The sequence below is a fragment of the Borostomias antarcticus genome (assembly GCF_949987555.1).
Source record: "Borostomias antarcticus genome assembly, chromosome: 2".
Classification (NCBI taxonomy): Eukaryota; Metazoa; Chordata; class Actinopteri; order Stomiiformes; family Stomiidae; genus Borostomias; species Borostomias antarcticus.
The window spans coordinates 40,110,440-40,122,939 of NC_140235.1; the positions used below are offsets into that span (position 1 = coordinate 40,110,440).

A 12,500-nucleotide genomic window follows, 5' to 3' on the forward strand; every position below is an offset into this window, starting at 1 on the left:
GAACCGCGCCATCTTGGCTAGATTTGTAGTCACTTGGCTATTTCCGGTTACTTTTGACTTGCGCAGTTGAGCTTCTCTGGCCGACGCGCGTCCACGAAAAAGTTCACATTTCTCTGAAATGTAGACCCGCGTTCCCGGCTCTCCCCGCTTTGATTTAGCAATGAAAACCGGCTTGCATATTAACCTGTTTTTGTCAAATATATCAATTGGAGAAATTATTTTTTGATCCTGGCATCTTAGTTTTAACAAGTTAAATATAATTGAACATGTTTTGTTTGCTAGTAGATGGTATTCATTCCGTTCGCGATAACGTTATTGCAGCCAGGCTAAATTCCTCCAGGGAGCCAGTGACAGGCGAGTTGAAGAGCTTCACTCCCCGCCAGCAGGAGCTCTGGCCGCGGCTACCGCATCTCGGAAAACCCGCTGAGTTCGTGGCTGCTATTTCACACTCGCCCTTGATCAATCCCAATACCGATCCATGGTAATAATGAATCAATCGTTCAGATCAGATCGGCAGTGCTGCATGCATGTTACAACATCATTGTTAGCTTTATTAACATAACCATAGCCTACATTTATCTCTCTAACGTTAGGCTATCTTACACCAGTCGGCCATTCGATAGCTGGAAGCGGTCAACGCCAACGTTGACTGAAAACACCCAAACTCAGTGTATCGTTTCATCTTCATGCTACACATCAACTCCTTTACATTGTATGTGAATAAATTCCTGTTATTCTAAAAATATCCCATTTCTGTCCATTCCTGGAAAAGGCTAATAATTGCTGTCAAATGATCACTCCAGTTTATCACCGTATCCCACTACCATTTCAACTATGCACAGGAGGTTGTCTTGTGGTCATTTTCATTAAAAAATGTGAACTTTTTCGTGGACGCGCGTCGGCCAGAGAAGCTCAACTGCGCAAGTCAAAAGTAACCGGAAGGCCAGAAAAGCACAACTGCGCAAGTCAAAAGTAACCGGAAATAGTCAAATGACTACAAATTTTGCCAAGATGGCGCGGTTCAATAGGGCTTCATTGTTGATAGCGGCCAGTGAATGGAGTGGCTGTATCCAGTTTATATAATACATCCATGCTATGGTTACTACATACGACCGCTACACACGTGGTCAGCTGGACACGTTTGAGACGCGTGATGGACACAGTGAACGATGAGGTGTCTCTGTCCATTAGTGAACTGATCGTTGATCGCTCTCTCTCTCCCTCTCTCTCTCTCCCTCACTCTCTCTCCCTCTCTCTCCCCCTCTCTCTCTCTCCCTATCTCTCCCTCTCTCTCTATCTCTCTCTCCCTCACTCTCTCTCCCTCTCTCTCTGTCCCCCTCTCTCTCTCTGTCCCTCTCTCTCTCCCTCGCTCTCTCTCTCTGTCCCTCGCTCTCTCTCTCTCTCTCTGTCCCTCGCTCTCTCTCTCTCTCTCCCTCTCTATCTCTATCTCTCTCTCTCCCCCTCTCTATCTCTCCCTCTCTTTCTGTCCCTCTCTCTCTGTCCCTCTCTCTGTCCCTCTCTCTCTCTCTGTCCCTCTCTCTCTCTGTCCCTCTCTCTCTCTCTCTGTCCCTCTCTCTCTCTCTCTGTCCCTCTCTCTCTCTCTGTCCCTCTATCTCTTTCCCTCTCCCTCCCCCTGATTTTAAAATGAACGCATTTTAAAACCAAGTCTAAACAGGGTGAAGCACAGAGAATAACAGAGAGAGAAAGACAGAGAGAGAGGGTCCCTGATCCCTTTCCCAGAAACCAGCCCCAGCTATCGCCGTCAATCACCGGCTCATCCATCCAAACGGCTCCACAGACCCGTCTGCTACATCACTTTTGTAGCGGGAAGTTAGAGGCCTATAGTCGGCGAGACATGGCCACGCAGAGCCGGTGAGCACCGAACTCACAGATAATGAAACTCTGCTGCCCCCTGCTGGATACATAGGCAAGGCAAGTTTATTTATATAGCACATTTCAGCCACAGGGCAATTCAAGGTGCTTTACATGAGACATTAAAAGCATTAAAACAAAAAGCAAGACATTATAGACATTTAAAACAAAAAGCAGGACAAATTAAAAGCATTAAAACAAAAAGCAAGTCATTATAGACATTTAAACAAAAAGCAGGACAAATAGAATGATGTAAGACAGCAGAAAGGAGCGAGGAGTCTTCTTCTAGTTGATATTCTGGCATGGTCATCTGAAGATGACGATTCGTCCAACCATCTCTGAAGTCTACTCAACTCGTCTCAGAGAATAATGGATAATACATCCTCTCTCGCACGCGCAATGGCTCCTCAGTGGGTCCACTCCAGATAAGAGGGAGAGTTGTTGTCGTTGTTCCTGCCAAAAAATACCGCCGACTACCAAACACTGCCAAACAGTGGGGAACCCCCACTCCCACCCCGTAACTCAGACAAGAATGGCGTGTGAGATTTACTTGCCTGTGATAAGAGCCTGACATCAAGCCAGAATGCTAAACAACCCACAAACATATTCACGACTCATTACAACCCCTCCCCCCCAACTGCCGTTCACCTCAGAGAGCAGCCGAGCACACAAGGATGGAGTCTGTGGTTCGGTCTCTCATGGGTGACCACCAGTGTGAAACTTTAACAGAACACACAATTGGAGATATGTATAAAAAATATCTTTATAGTACAGTACATCTAATAATCTAGTCATTCAACAGTAACAGCACTAGGGACACATCAGTACAATACAGTCAGGCATGTATCATAGCACCTGGTAAGAAATATTTTCTCAGTTGATATGAGATACTAAAAAAGACCATAATGAGACCAGTTAACATTCACATGTGTTTTCCAGGGGCTCACATGCACATCACATGCAGGGAAGTACAAACATATGTCTTTTGACAAGCCAGCTCCGGTTTCTCTCAAATCCCTCCAGGGTGAGTGTGTGTGAGTGTGTGTGTGTGTGTGTGTGTGTGCTTATTCAGTGGTTATCGTACACTCTGGGACATGTGCAGAGGGGTCAGCATCTCCTCAAAGATGGCTCCCTTCACATTTGACCCCCGCAGGTTGGCCTCCTGTAGGTCACAGCCCGACAAGTCACAGTTCTGAGAGAGAGAGAGAGAGAGGGAGAGGGAGAGGGAGAGGGAGAGGGAGGGAGAGGGAGAGAGAGGGAGAGAGAGAGAGAGGGAGGGAGGGGGAGAGAGAGAGAGAGAGAGAGGGAGGGAGGGGGAGAGAGAGAGAGAGAGGGAGGGAGGGAGAGGGAGAGAGAGAGGGAGGGAGGGAGAGAGAGAGGGGGAGACAGACAGATGGAGAGTATCATTTCTCAGCCAGTCCCACTCAAAGGCACACATCATCAACTCCAAAGGTCTGTCAGTACTGTGTGTGTGTGTGTTTGTGTGTGTGTGTGTGTGTGTTCGCCCGCTCACCTCCAGGAGTGTGTCAGTACTGTCTGTGTGTGTGTGTGTGTGTGTGTTCGTCCCCTCACCTCCAGGAGTCTGTCAGTACTGTGAGAGTGTGTGTGTATGTGTATGTGTATGTGTATGTGTATGTGTGTGTGTGTGTGTGTGTGTGTGCGCGTGTCCTGGTCCCCTCACCTCCAGGTCGGTCCCTGCCAGCGTGGCCCCTCTCAAGTTGCAGTTCTTCAGCTTGGCGTTCTTCAGCGTGGCCACGCGCAGGTTGATACCCGTCATCTGACTGCCCTCCATGTCCACCCCCTTCAGATTGGCACCTGAGAACGACCGCCCATGCAGACCACCCGGTCAGTCACCCTCGGGGAGGCACGCCGCTGACCCGTCCCCCCCCCACACAACCCCCCCCAGGGCTGGGGCCCCGTGGCCCTCTGTGCCTCACCCTCCAGGTTGGCCTTCACCCCCGCAGGGTCCTCGAAGTTACATCCTCTTAGGGACGCCCCCTCGGCGTTGGAGCACAGCATCTTCACACCCTGCAGGTTCGCCCCCTGAAAACACAGCACACACACACACGCAGACACACACATGCACGCACGCACACACACACACACATTGTTGTGTGATACTTTGGGCCTCACACTGTTCAAAACGCAGCTTACTAACTAAATGCTTAAGTCCCCCCAAATTACACACACACACTCACACAGACACGCACGCACGCATGTGCATACACACACACGCGCACACACACACACACACACACTCACATCAAGGCTTGCTGAGGAGAGGTCAGCCCTCTCCAGGTTGGCGCCGCTGAGGTTGGCGTGGGCGAGGTTGGCGGCGCTCAGGTTGGCCATTTTGAAGTTGATGTACCGCAGGTCAAGACGAGACAAGTCCGCCCCGCTGAAGTTCAGACCCTGATGGACACGAATGGAGGAATACACACGAGGATGTATGTGTGTCCATATTAGTGTGTGTGTGTTTGTGTATGTGTGTGAATGAGAGAGCTAGAATGAGGCAGAGAAAGAAATAGAGAGAGGGTATGTGTGTGTGTGTGTGTTTGTACCTGACAGCGAAGCTCTGACTTGGTGCTTGTGGCCAACAGGAAACGTACAAACTCCTTCCTGGTTAGTGGAGAGTGATCACCTGGAGGCTGAGATGCCTGGGTAGGAGATGACCACCAACGGAATGTTATGGTGTGGGGGGGGGCGGGGCTATGCTAAGCTAATTATGGATGAAATAACTGACATGGGTGAGTAGTCACTGCCCTATGATGCTCGATGGCATTTACAGTAGAAACTCAGAGATCTGAAAAGTCCGGTCAACCGTGTACAACCGTTACTGTACCGTGACAAAATGGCGTGATCTGAATACTGTAGTTGTATACTGTAGTTGGTATACTGTAGTTGGTTATTTGATTTCAATGCCTTTTCAATTGTTATAGAGGGTATTTATTGATTTATTCTGAGTGTAAACTAAATAAATATTCTATTTTATAAACTTGAAGAGTCAGACTGTAAACTGAAGAACTTTTAGAAGGCCGAGGCCCAATCCAGTGTGGACATTGCATTTGTTGCGCTGATCACGAATGACACTTTTGGGCCGTTGACGGTGACGCGCGCAGACACACCTTGATCAGCGTCTCCAGCTGGTCCGCGAGCTGCTCGATGCCGAAGAACCGCGCCTCCTCTAGGACCCCTGGGTAGAGGGAGAGAACGTCTGCTCAGCTAGCGCCTGGTATGAGCGTGCTACTGCATCTGAGAACGTCTGCTCAGCTAGCGCCTGGTTTGAGCGTGCTACTGCATCTGAGAACGTCTGCTCAGCTAGCGCCTGGTATGAGCGTGCTACTGCATCTGAGAACGTCTGCTCAGCTAGCGCCTGCTATGAGCGTGCTACTGCATCTGCTTACTTTACATACAGTATGTTATGTTATGTTATTTTTATTTATAATGCGCCCCCCAACCAACTGTTACATCAGCCCGGGGCGCAGTGTGTGTGTGTGTGTGTATATATTAGGATGTAAATACGTGTGTGTGTGTGTATGCCGTGTAGATTTTAAGATGTACACTAGATAGCCTAAGTGTGTGTGTGTGTGTGCCGTGTAGATTTTAAGATGTACACTAGATAGCCTAAGTGTGTGTGTGTATATGCCGTGTAGATTTTAAGATGTACACTAGATAGCCTAAGTGTGTGTGTGTATATGCCGTGTAGATTTTAAGATGTACACTAGATAGCCTAAGTGTGTGTGTGTGTGTGTGTGCCGTGTAGATTTTAAGATGTACACTAGATAGCCTAAGTGTGTGTATTTGTGTGTGTGTGTGTGTGTGTGTGTGTGTGTTTTGTGCAGGCGTGTTCAGTACCCAACGTGTTGATGCCTTCGTTGATGATGAGCTGTCCGTGTCGCAGGAAGTTGAGGATTGGTTCAAAGTATTCGGGGCTGCGGTCAATCAGATACGCCCCCTGAGAATCCTGCTTGTTACCCCACACATCTACACACACACACACACACACACACACTTAGGCCATCTAGTGTATATGGTAAATAGACTGCACTTATATAGCGCTTTTCCACCTTAGCGGCACTCAAAGAGCTTTACAATGGCCTCTCATTCACCCATTCACACACACACTCACACACCAATGGCGGTAGCTGCCATGCAAGGTGCTAACCTGCTCATTGGGAGCAATTTTGGGGTTAGGTGTCTTGCTCAAGGACACTTTGACATGTGGACAGTCGGAGCTGGGATTCGAACCGCTGACACTTCGATCACTGAACGACCCGCTCTACCAACTGAGCTACAGCCATAAGTGCATAGTAGTGTACATCTTAAAATCTACACGGCATACACACACACACACACGGGGAAGATATTTGATTCATGCTTCTTTTCTGTAGCATAATCTTGGAGCCGGCAGCAACGTTTCACTGTGACTGAACACCGTACATTACATGTGACGAATAAAAGGAATCTTGAATCATGCAACTGATTGAACGTCATTAGACTTCAAGGAATGTCGTTTTCATTTGCCTCTCTCTCTCCCTCCTATCTTCTAACCAGGTCCAGTGGATGCCCCACTGTCACCAGCAGACCTCCCGAAGTCCGATAGATACCCCTGTGTCTGCTGTGGATGATGTAGCATGTCCGTAGGATGTCCTCTCTCCTATGATGCTTTTAGCCTGTCTCACTCTGAAATGTAATTTAATGCAATGTATTGCTCTATAAATGTTCTTAGCCGGTAGACAAACATACTCCTGGAGCTTGCTCGATCGCCTTGTTGAGAGGGGTCAGGGAAGAATTTTTACAGCTCACTTATCTGGCCCCCGGGTGATTACTGTTTTTTTTGCTTCCCTCTGGAATATGTAGAGAGTGGGTCGTATGCCCACCTCCCTTGTTCTCTGTAAAGCGCATTGTGTTGCCTCTGGGTATGAAATGCGCTATATAAATAAAGCTTTGATTGATTGATTGATTGATTGATTTCAAAGGGCACACATTCCTGCAGTCATCGGCATGTAAATAGTTCAAACAGTGGTGCTGAGAAGAGGCACATTTAGAGAATGATATTACCTTTATCTCTGAACATATGAGCCAGCATGCTCTCTGGTTCTTTACTGACCAGTGTACTCCTGAGGACAGAACACACACACGCACGCACAAACGCACACACACGCACACACACACACACACACACACACACACTTCAAAGATTAGAGTATCTACAAGGCCTGACGATAGTATTACATTACATTACAGTCATTTAGCAGACGCTTTTATCCAAAGCGACTAACAATAATTGCATTTAATTTAATTAATTTAATTTGATTGCATTGTCAGAGCAATCAATAAGTGGCCAGTTTGTGGCAGCCATGTTTACCTAGTGGTAGTGAAGCAGCGTCCCCCAACATTGAGCGTCAGCCAGTCAGTGTGTGTTGGGCATTTCTCCGCACCTCCGGGATCATAACGGGGATCTAAGTTACACACACAAACAGTTTGAGAACGCCACACGATCCTGAGAACGGGGTGGTTCTATGAGCAGAGACCGGCGCTGGATCCGTCTAGAAAGACACCTCACCGTCGAAGGAATCTCCCTCGGAGATGTACAACACATCGTCGTCTCTGCAGGACACAATCACAGACTTAATGAAAAATAGGTTATCCTTGTGTAATAAAGATATTTTGTGACAGTGAGTGTTACATCTAATGTTGTTTTCTCTGTGTGTGTGTGTGAGAGTGTGTCTGTTCTTTTGTTCCAGGTGCAGCAGATGAGACCTGATGTATTGACTAGACTGTGGGTCTGGGCTGCATAGGTGGCAGTACCAGTTTTGTTGTACTTCATGTTAAATATAATGATTTTATCTGCATTATAATAACCCTGTGTCGTGTCCCTCATTGCTTTGGGGCCTCCGGACCAGTCGTAACATAATGTGGGCTCGTCCAAAGCTCGGTTTTGTGTAGGTGTGTGTGTTCCCTAGACTTTTCTGTGTTTGATATTTCTTGGTTCAGAGGTTTCAGCTGGTACCACATGAGGTTGTTGTTTTTATGTTGAGCGTGCCTGACGCAGTAGTCTTTGGTGTTGGTGGGTTTGGTATGTGACCTACTTGTTTCCTCGGTGGGGATGTTAAGTAGGCTAGTGGTTGATGATGTGTTGCACCTCTGAATTGAGCAGTGTTGTTTTGCTCACCTGATTTGTTGATTAGTTGATTAGTTGTGTTTTGCTCACCTGATCAGCGCTATATCGTCCATGAGACCGCCGGTCCCGTTATAAATGCTTGTAGCTCGTATTCCCAGCTTTGTGCTGGCGACGGACAACAGGTCATCAAGCGAGCCATAAACTGCCACAACCTGTTACAAACACACCCGTGAACCTCAACCTACACAGTTGCCTGTAATAACAATGTTATTCTGTTATAACAGCTAATGCACACACATTGGAAACGAGGAGCATCTAAGCTTCTTATCATGCTAATAATACAACATCGAAATGGTGATGATCTAGACTAGAGATGTACTTGGCATTACCTTCCCATTGGAAGAGGTTCCATTGCGAAATAGTGTAACTCTCCTCATATCATGTGAGAATCTTTAAAATAAAGTTAATAGTAAAAATCCTTGGTCCGTGTTCTTCCGCATTCCAGCGATAACCAATCGACATCCGCAGTCTGGACGACCAATCAGCGACAAGGGTGAATCTGTTGTCCAATAGGCACAGTGAGGTGCATTAACACGCAAAAATGCATAATCTTGGCACGCATAACCAAATACAAAACTAAGTGAAATCTATCATACTTAGGTGAATTATTTGATTCAATAGTTTTGAACTTCTCGGCTAATGTATTGTATGTCCAGTCCCCTTGGCACAAGTGGCGATATCAATTTACCACTCAAGAATAGTGTTGACTTTATTAGCAAGTTAATTTGCTCATTCAATTAAATCATCCAGGCAAGTTATATTACATAATGTTCTATAATGTACAAACACAGAATCATGATCAGATGGATATTTTACAATGCAAATAGTGGGGTAGATTCAGAAGAGGAGGGTTCATCTTATTACAGAGCAAGAAGGTTCATCGGTTCATCGATAAAAGTCCTCCATTGGAAATATACCAACTGAATGCACCCTGGACCTAAGAGTGAACTAACACTGTGCTCTGATTGGTTGGTTGGGGGAAGAGGGCGTCTTTCTGCTTGTCTCCCTCACAGGTGTCTTTCTAATCATGTGCCAATGCTGATGGAAACCATCCCCATCATTTATCTGTTGTCACAATGGAAGAACAACCAATCAAAGGAGGTTTTTCCTGGAGTTTCTTTTTCAGTATTATATTAGATATTGTAGCAGATAGAGGCCACTCAGACACCCTCCTTCCTCTCTCGGGAGTTAGGGACGAGGTTTGCGACGGGCGCGGCCATTATTCGTTCCCGCTGTCTTCTGCGTCGTCTTCTCCTCCCTCGCTCTGTCCCTCCCTCTCTCTTTCCCGCTCTCTCTCCGGGTAGTTGAGGATGTGCCGGTTGGCCTGGATGAGGTACTGCTGCTGTTTGAAATACACCTTCAGCACTCCCTTCATCATCACAAACGCTATACCACCCTGTGGGGAGAGAGAGAGAGAAGAGAGAAAGAACGAGAGAAAAAACAAGAGAGAAATAGAGTGAAAAGTGGCAACTATAGTTCTAAGTAATGAAACTGGTGACATTACAGTTACTCACCAGTACAGTGCGCTGCAGACTAGAGGGCACGCGCCGAAAGAGCAGCCGTCCAACCAGACTGGCGACGGAGGGGAAGATGAGAGCGCCGCACAGCGTACGAGACACCGAGAGGTGGTCGCCTCCGCCGCCGCCATCGGCGGGCACGCGAGGCAAGGGTCGTACCATACCTGGGTAGAACAGGGGGGTTAAAGCAGCTGCGATGGTACTATTCACACCTCCTCTCTGGATCCGTGTGTGTGTGTGTGTGTGTGTGTGTGTGTGTGTGTGTGTGTGAGAGTGTGTGTACCTGACACTAGTAGCTGTAGTTTGGAGGAGTGTCTTTGCCACAGCCTCAGTATGTAGTCTTCCCAGCGGATCATCTTGCCCAGAACCAGCATGACAGGGATGGTGGGCAGACCCATCAACAGGAACAGGGGGTCCGCTCGCTCCATCACATCCAGTCCTTTCTTATGCCCCACCACCTCACACACAATCACAGTTATTAGTACACAGATACAACCTGTGAATGTGCGGTAAGTTCACGTGTAGCAGTGTGTGTGTGTGTGGTGTGTACCTGCATGACAGTCACAGCCCCGTAGGTTACGGCCGACCAATAGACCGTTCCCACCACCACCCCCGCAGCCGCAAATGGACTGACCCGCGACAGAGCCCTGTCTATCTGCTGAAGGAAATATACCAACGGGCCTGTGGGGGGGACATGCAGATAGTCATACACCTGGAGATGGACAGCTGGGACACGCAGACAGTCATACACCTGGAGATGGACAGCTGGGACACGCTGAAGTACGTGTGGAGGACAGATTACCCATCTTGGGGAAGACGATGCGGTATTCTGTGCTGCATTGTGGGCAGCTGACCGCTCCGCCGCTGTTTCCTTTCTGCTTCTCGTCGAGCCAGCGTTGAAGACAGGCCTGGTGGATCCACTTGGTACAGCCTTTACACCTGCAAGGGCTCACCCACTCCGCCACGCGATCCTCTCTTTCCGTGGCAAAGCACACCCAACAGTGCCTGAGGAACACAGATACAAACCCATCTACTGACACCCTTCTCCCCAGCAAACACGCAACGTCAGGGAGACATTCAGATCATGTCTTAATAACGTCCGTCGGTCCAGAACCCCATTTGTACGTCTGCTGGACCCCTCAATATTCAAACGATTGGCTTGGACCCCTCTAAGACGTCTGTGGACGTGCAAAACGGGTCCAATATCTGAACGTCTAAAAAAAAACATTCATTCTGGCTCCTAATTGGATGTCTTTGGACGTCCGAAAAAGACAAAAAAGACGTCTTTTAGACGTGTCTTTGCTCAGTGGGTCGATCTAGGCATGAATGGTGAGATCTTAAAAAATATGACAGACGTTCAAGCTTGGTCGTCGTGTCCATACGAGTTATTATTACTAACACAGAGACGTTCTTACTTTTCTGGCGGCTCCTCGGCGCAGGCCATGGTTAAGTCGGCTCAGCTCCCTGGATTCTCACCATGGGCTAAGATAGACAGAGGGATTTAGAAAGGACCTGGACACACAAGCCAAACCAGAACACACAAGCCATAACCAATACACACAACCAAACCAATACACACAACACATTAGAAAGGACCTGAACACACAAGCCAAACCAATACACACAACACATTAGAAAGGACCTGAACACACAAGCCAAACCAATACACACAAGCCCCAACCCAACCACAGGCAGATGTGAGACTTCGTGATGCAACTGTTTCTCTTTCTCCAAATGCAAAATAAACTAAATTAAAAGAGGATTAGCTAAGCGGCTACAGACCCTGTCATTCGCAAACTGGCCATCTTCTAGCTCGTTTGGTAGTAGTACTTCACAAGAGATTCTCTGTAGTCAAACAGTCCAAACCCGTCCAAACGCTCGCTGGCTAGCTTGGCTAGCTGCTAACACCAGCGAATTATAGTAACTAACAAAACAATTAGCTAACGTGAACATTAGTTGGAACAAAATATTAACGGTGGGGAAAAACAGCACATATATTACCTGGAAAATTATTTTAAAGTCTTCGGACAAATGTAAAAATGGAGAGAACAGTAACGTTAGCTTAGCTGGCTAGTTAGCTAAACAACTCGTCCTCTCTGTCAGCTGGAACGCGGACGACATTTGACAGGGGGCACGTGGACTCCAGCTGTGGACACTGTGATTGGCTGTCGCTCCTGCCTGTTTAAAGAGAGCACTGTGATTGGCTATCGCTCCTGCCTGTTTAAAGAGAGCACTGTGATTGGCTGTCGCTCCTGCCTGGCACGTGGACTCCAGCTGTGGACACTGTCATTAGCTGTCGCTCCTGCCTGTTAAAGCGAGCACTGTGATTGGCTGTCGCTCCTGCCTGTCAAGGCAGCCGTTAGGTTGTTAGGTTGTTAGGTTGTTGTGTGAGAGCACTGTGATTGGCTGTCGCTCCTGCCTGTCAAGGCAGCCGTTAGGTTGTTAGGTTGTTGTGTGAGAGCACTGTGATTGGCTGTCGCTCCTGCCTGTAAAGGCAGCCGTTAGGTTGTAGGTTGTTAGGTTGTTGTGTGAGAGCACTGTGATTGGCTGTCGCTCCTGCCTGTCAAGGCAGCCGTTAGGTTGTTAGGTGGTTAGGTTGTTGTGTGAGAGCACTGTGATTGGCTGTCGCTCCTGCCTGTCAAAGCAGCTGTTAGGTTGTAGGTTGTTGTGTGAGAGCACTGTGATTGGCTGTCGCTCCTGTCCGTCAAGGCAGCCGTTAGGTTGCTAGGTTGCAGAGCAAAGAGAAGCAGCCTGAGTCCGAGCCCCACAGTGACAGGGCGTTATTATCTACATGATTCAAACAGCAAATCGAGAGAAAAACATACAAAAACCCACTTTGAAAAACCTGTATCTTATACAATTAGTCGGTCATGGAGTCATATGACATTATAGCTAACCAGCCCGTTGTGATCGATAATGTGAGTATG

The 12,500-nt window shown here is 47.8% G+C and overlaps 3 protein-coding genes across 3 annotated transcripts in view; 1 reads left to right on the top strand and 2 right to left on the bottom strand.

Annotated features, from left to right (window-relative positions):
• Positions 1–2,728: 2,728 nt before the first annotated feature.
• Positions 2,729–8,495, bottom strand: kctd9b (potassium channel tetramerization domain containing 9b). The gene is made up of 12 exons (XM_084450619.1): positions 8,386–8,495; positions 8,087–8,208; positions 7,439–7,482; positions 7,241–7,334; positions 6,934–6,992; positions 5,728–5,856; positions 4,998–5,065; positions 4,434–4,529; positions 4,135–4,284; positions 3,810–3,915; positions 3,554–3,687; positions 2,729–3,064 (listed from the first exon to the last, which is right to left on the bottom strand). Exons 1-12 carry the CDS (start codon positions 8,431–8,433, stop codon positions 2,948–2,950), a joined length of 1,167 nt encoding a protein of 388 aa, XP_084306745.1. The 5' UTR covers positions 8,434–8,495; the 3' UTR covers positions 2,729–2,947.
• Positions 8,496–8,765: 270 nt separating this feature from the next.
• On the bottom strand, positions 8,766–11,678 carry marchf5l (membrane-associated ring finger (C3HC4) 5, like). Its single transcript, XM_084452607.1, has 7 exons — positions 11,575–11,678; positions 10,989–11,055; positions 10,376–10,578; positions 10,124–10,254; positions 9,857–10,031; positions 9,571–9,737; positions 8,766–9,452 (listed from the first exon to the last, which is right to left on the bottom strand). Exons 2-7 carry the CDS (start codon positions 11,015–11,017, stop codon positions 9,276–9,278), a joined length of 882 nt encoding a protein of 293 aa, XP_084308733.1. The 5' UTR covers positions 11,018–11,055; positions 11,575–11,678; the 3' UTR covers positions 8,766–9,275.
• A 660-nt stretch (positions 11,679–12,338) lies between these two features.
• Positions 12,339–12,500, top strand: part of actr1b (actin related protein 1B) — a 7,871-nt gene continuing 7,709 nt past the window's right edge. Inside the window, exon 1 of the mRNA XM_084461310.1 lies at positions 12,339–12,491. Within this exon, the coding sequence (XP_084317436.1) occupies positions 12,444–12,491 (48 nt within the window). The 5' untranslated portion in view covers positions 12,339–12,443. The remainder of the gene's footprint in view (positions 12,492–12,500) is intronic.

What these genes read in the sequence shown, in the direction of transcription:
- marchf5l (XM_084452607.1), bottom strand. Translation starts at nt 11,017, where the DNA reads ATGGCCTGCGCCGAGGAGCCGCCAGAAAA. An exon ending in CATCGTCTTCCCCAAGATGG is followed by an intron (nt 10,255 to 10,375) that starts GTAATCTGTCCT and finishes TCCCCCCCACAG; the next exon opens with GCCCGTTGGTATATTTCCTT. An exon ending in GGGCTGTGACTGTCATGCAG is followed by an intron (nt 10,032 to 10,123) that starts GTACACACCACA and finishes ATTGTGTGTGAG; the next exon opens with GTGGTGGGGCATAAGAAAGG.
- kctd9b (XM_084450619.1), bottom strand. Translation starts at nt 8,433, where the DNA reads ATGAGGAGAGTTACACTATTTCGCAATGGAACCTCTTCCAATGGGAAG. An exon ending in CGAGGGAGATTCCTTCGACG is followed by an intron (nt 7,335 to 7,438) that starts GTGAGGTGTCTT and finishes TGTGTAACTTAG; the next exon opens with ATCCCCGTTATGATCCCGGA. An exon ending in TCATATGTTCAGAGATAAAG is followed by an intron (nt 5,857 to 6,933) that starts GTAATATCATTC and finishes GTGTGTGTGTAG; the next exon opens with ATGTGTGGGGTAACAAGCAG.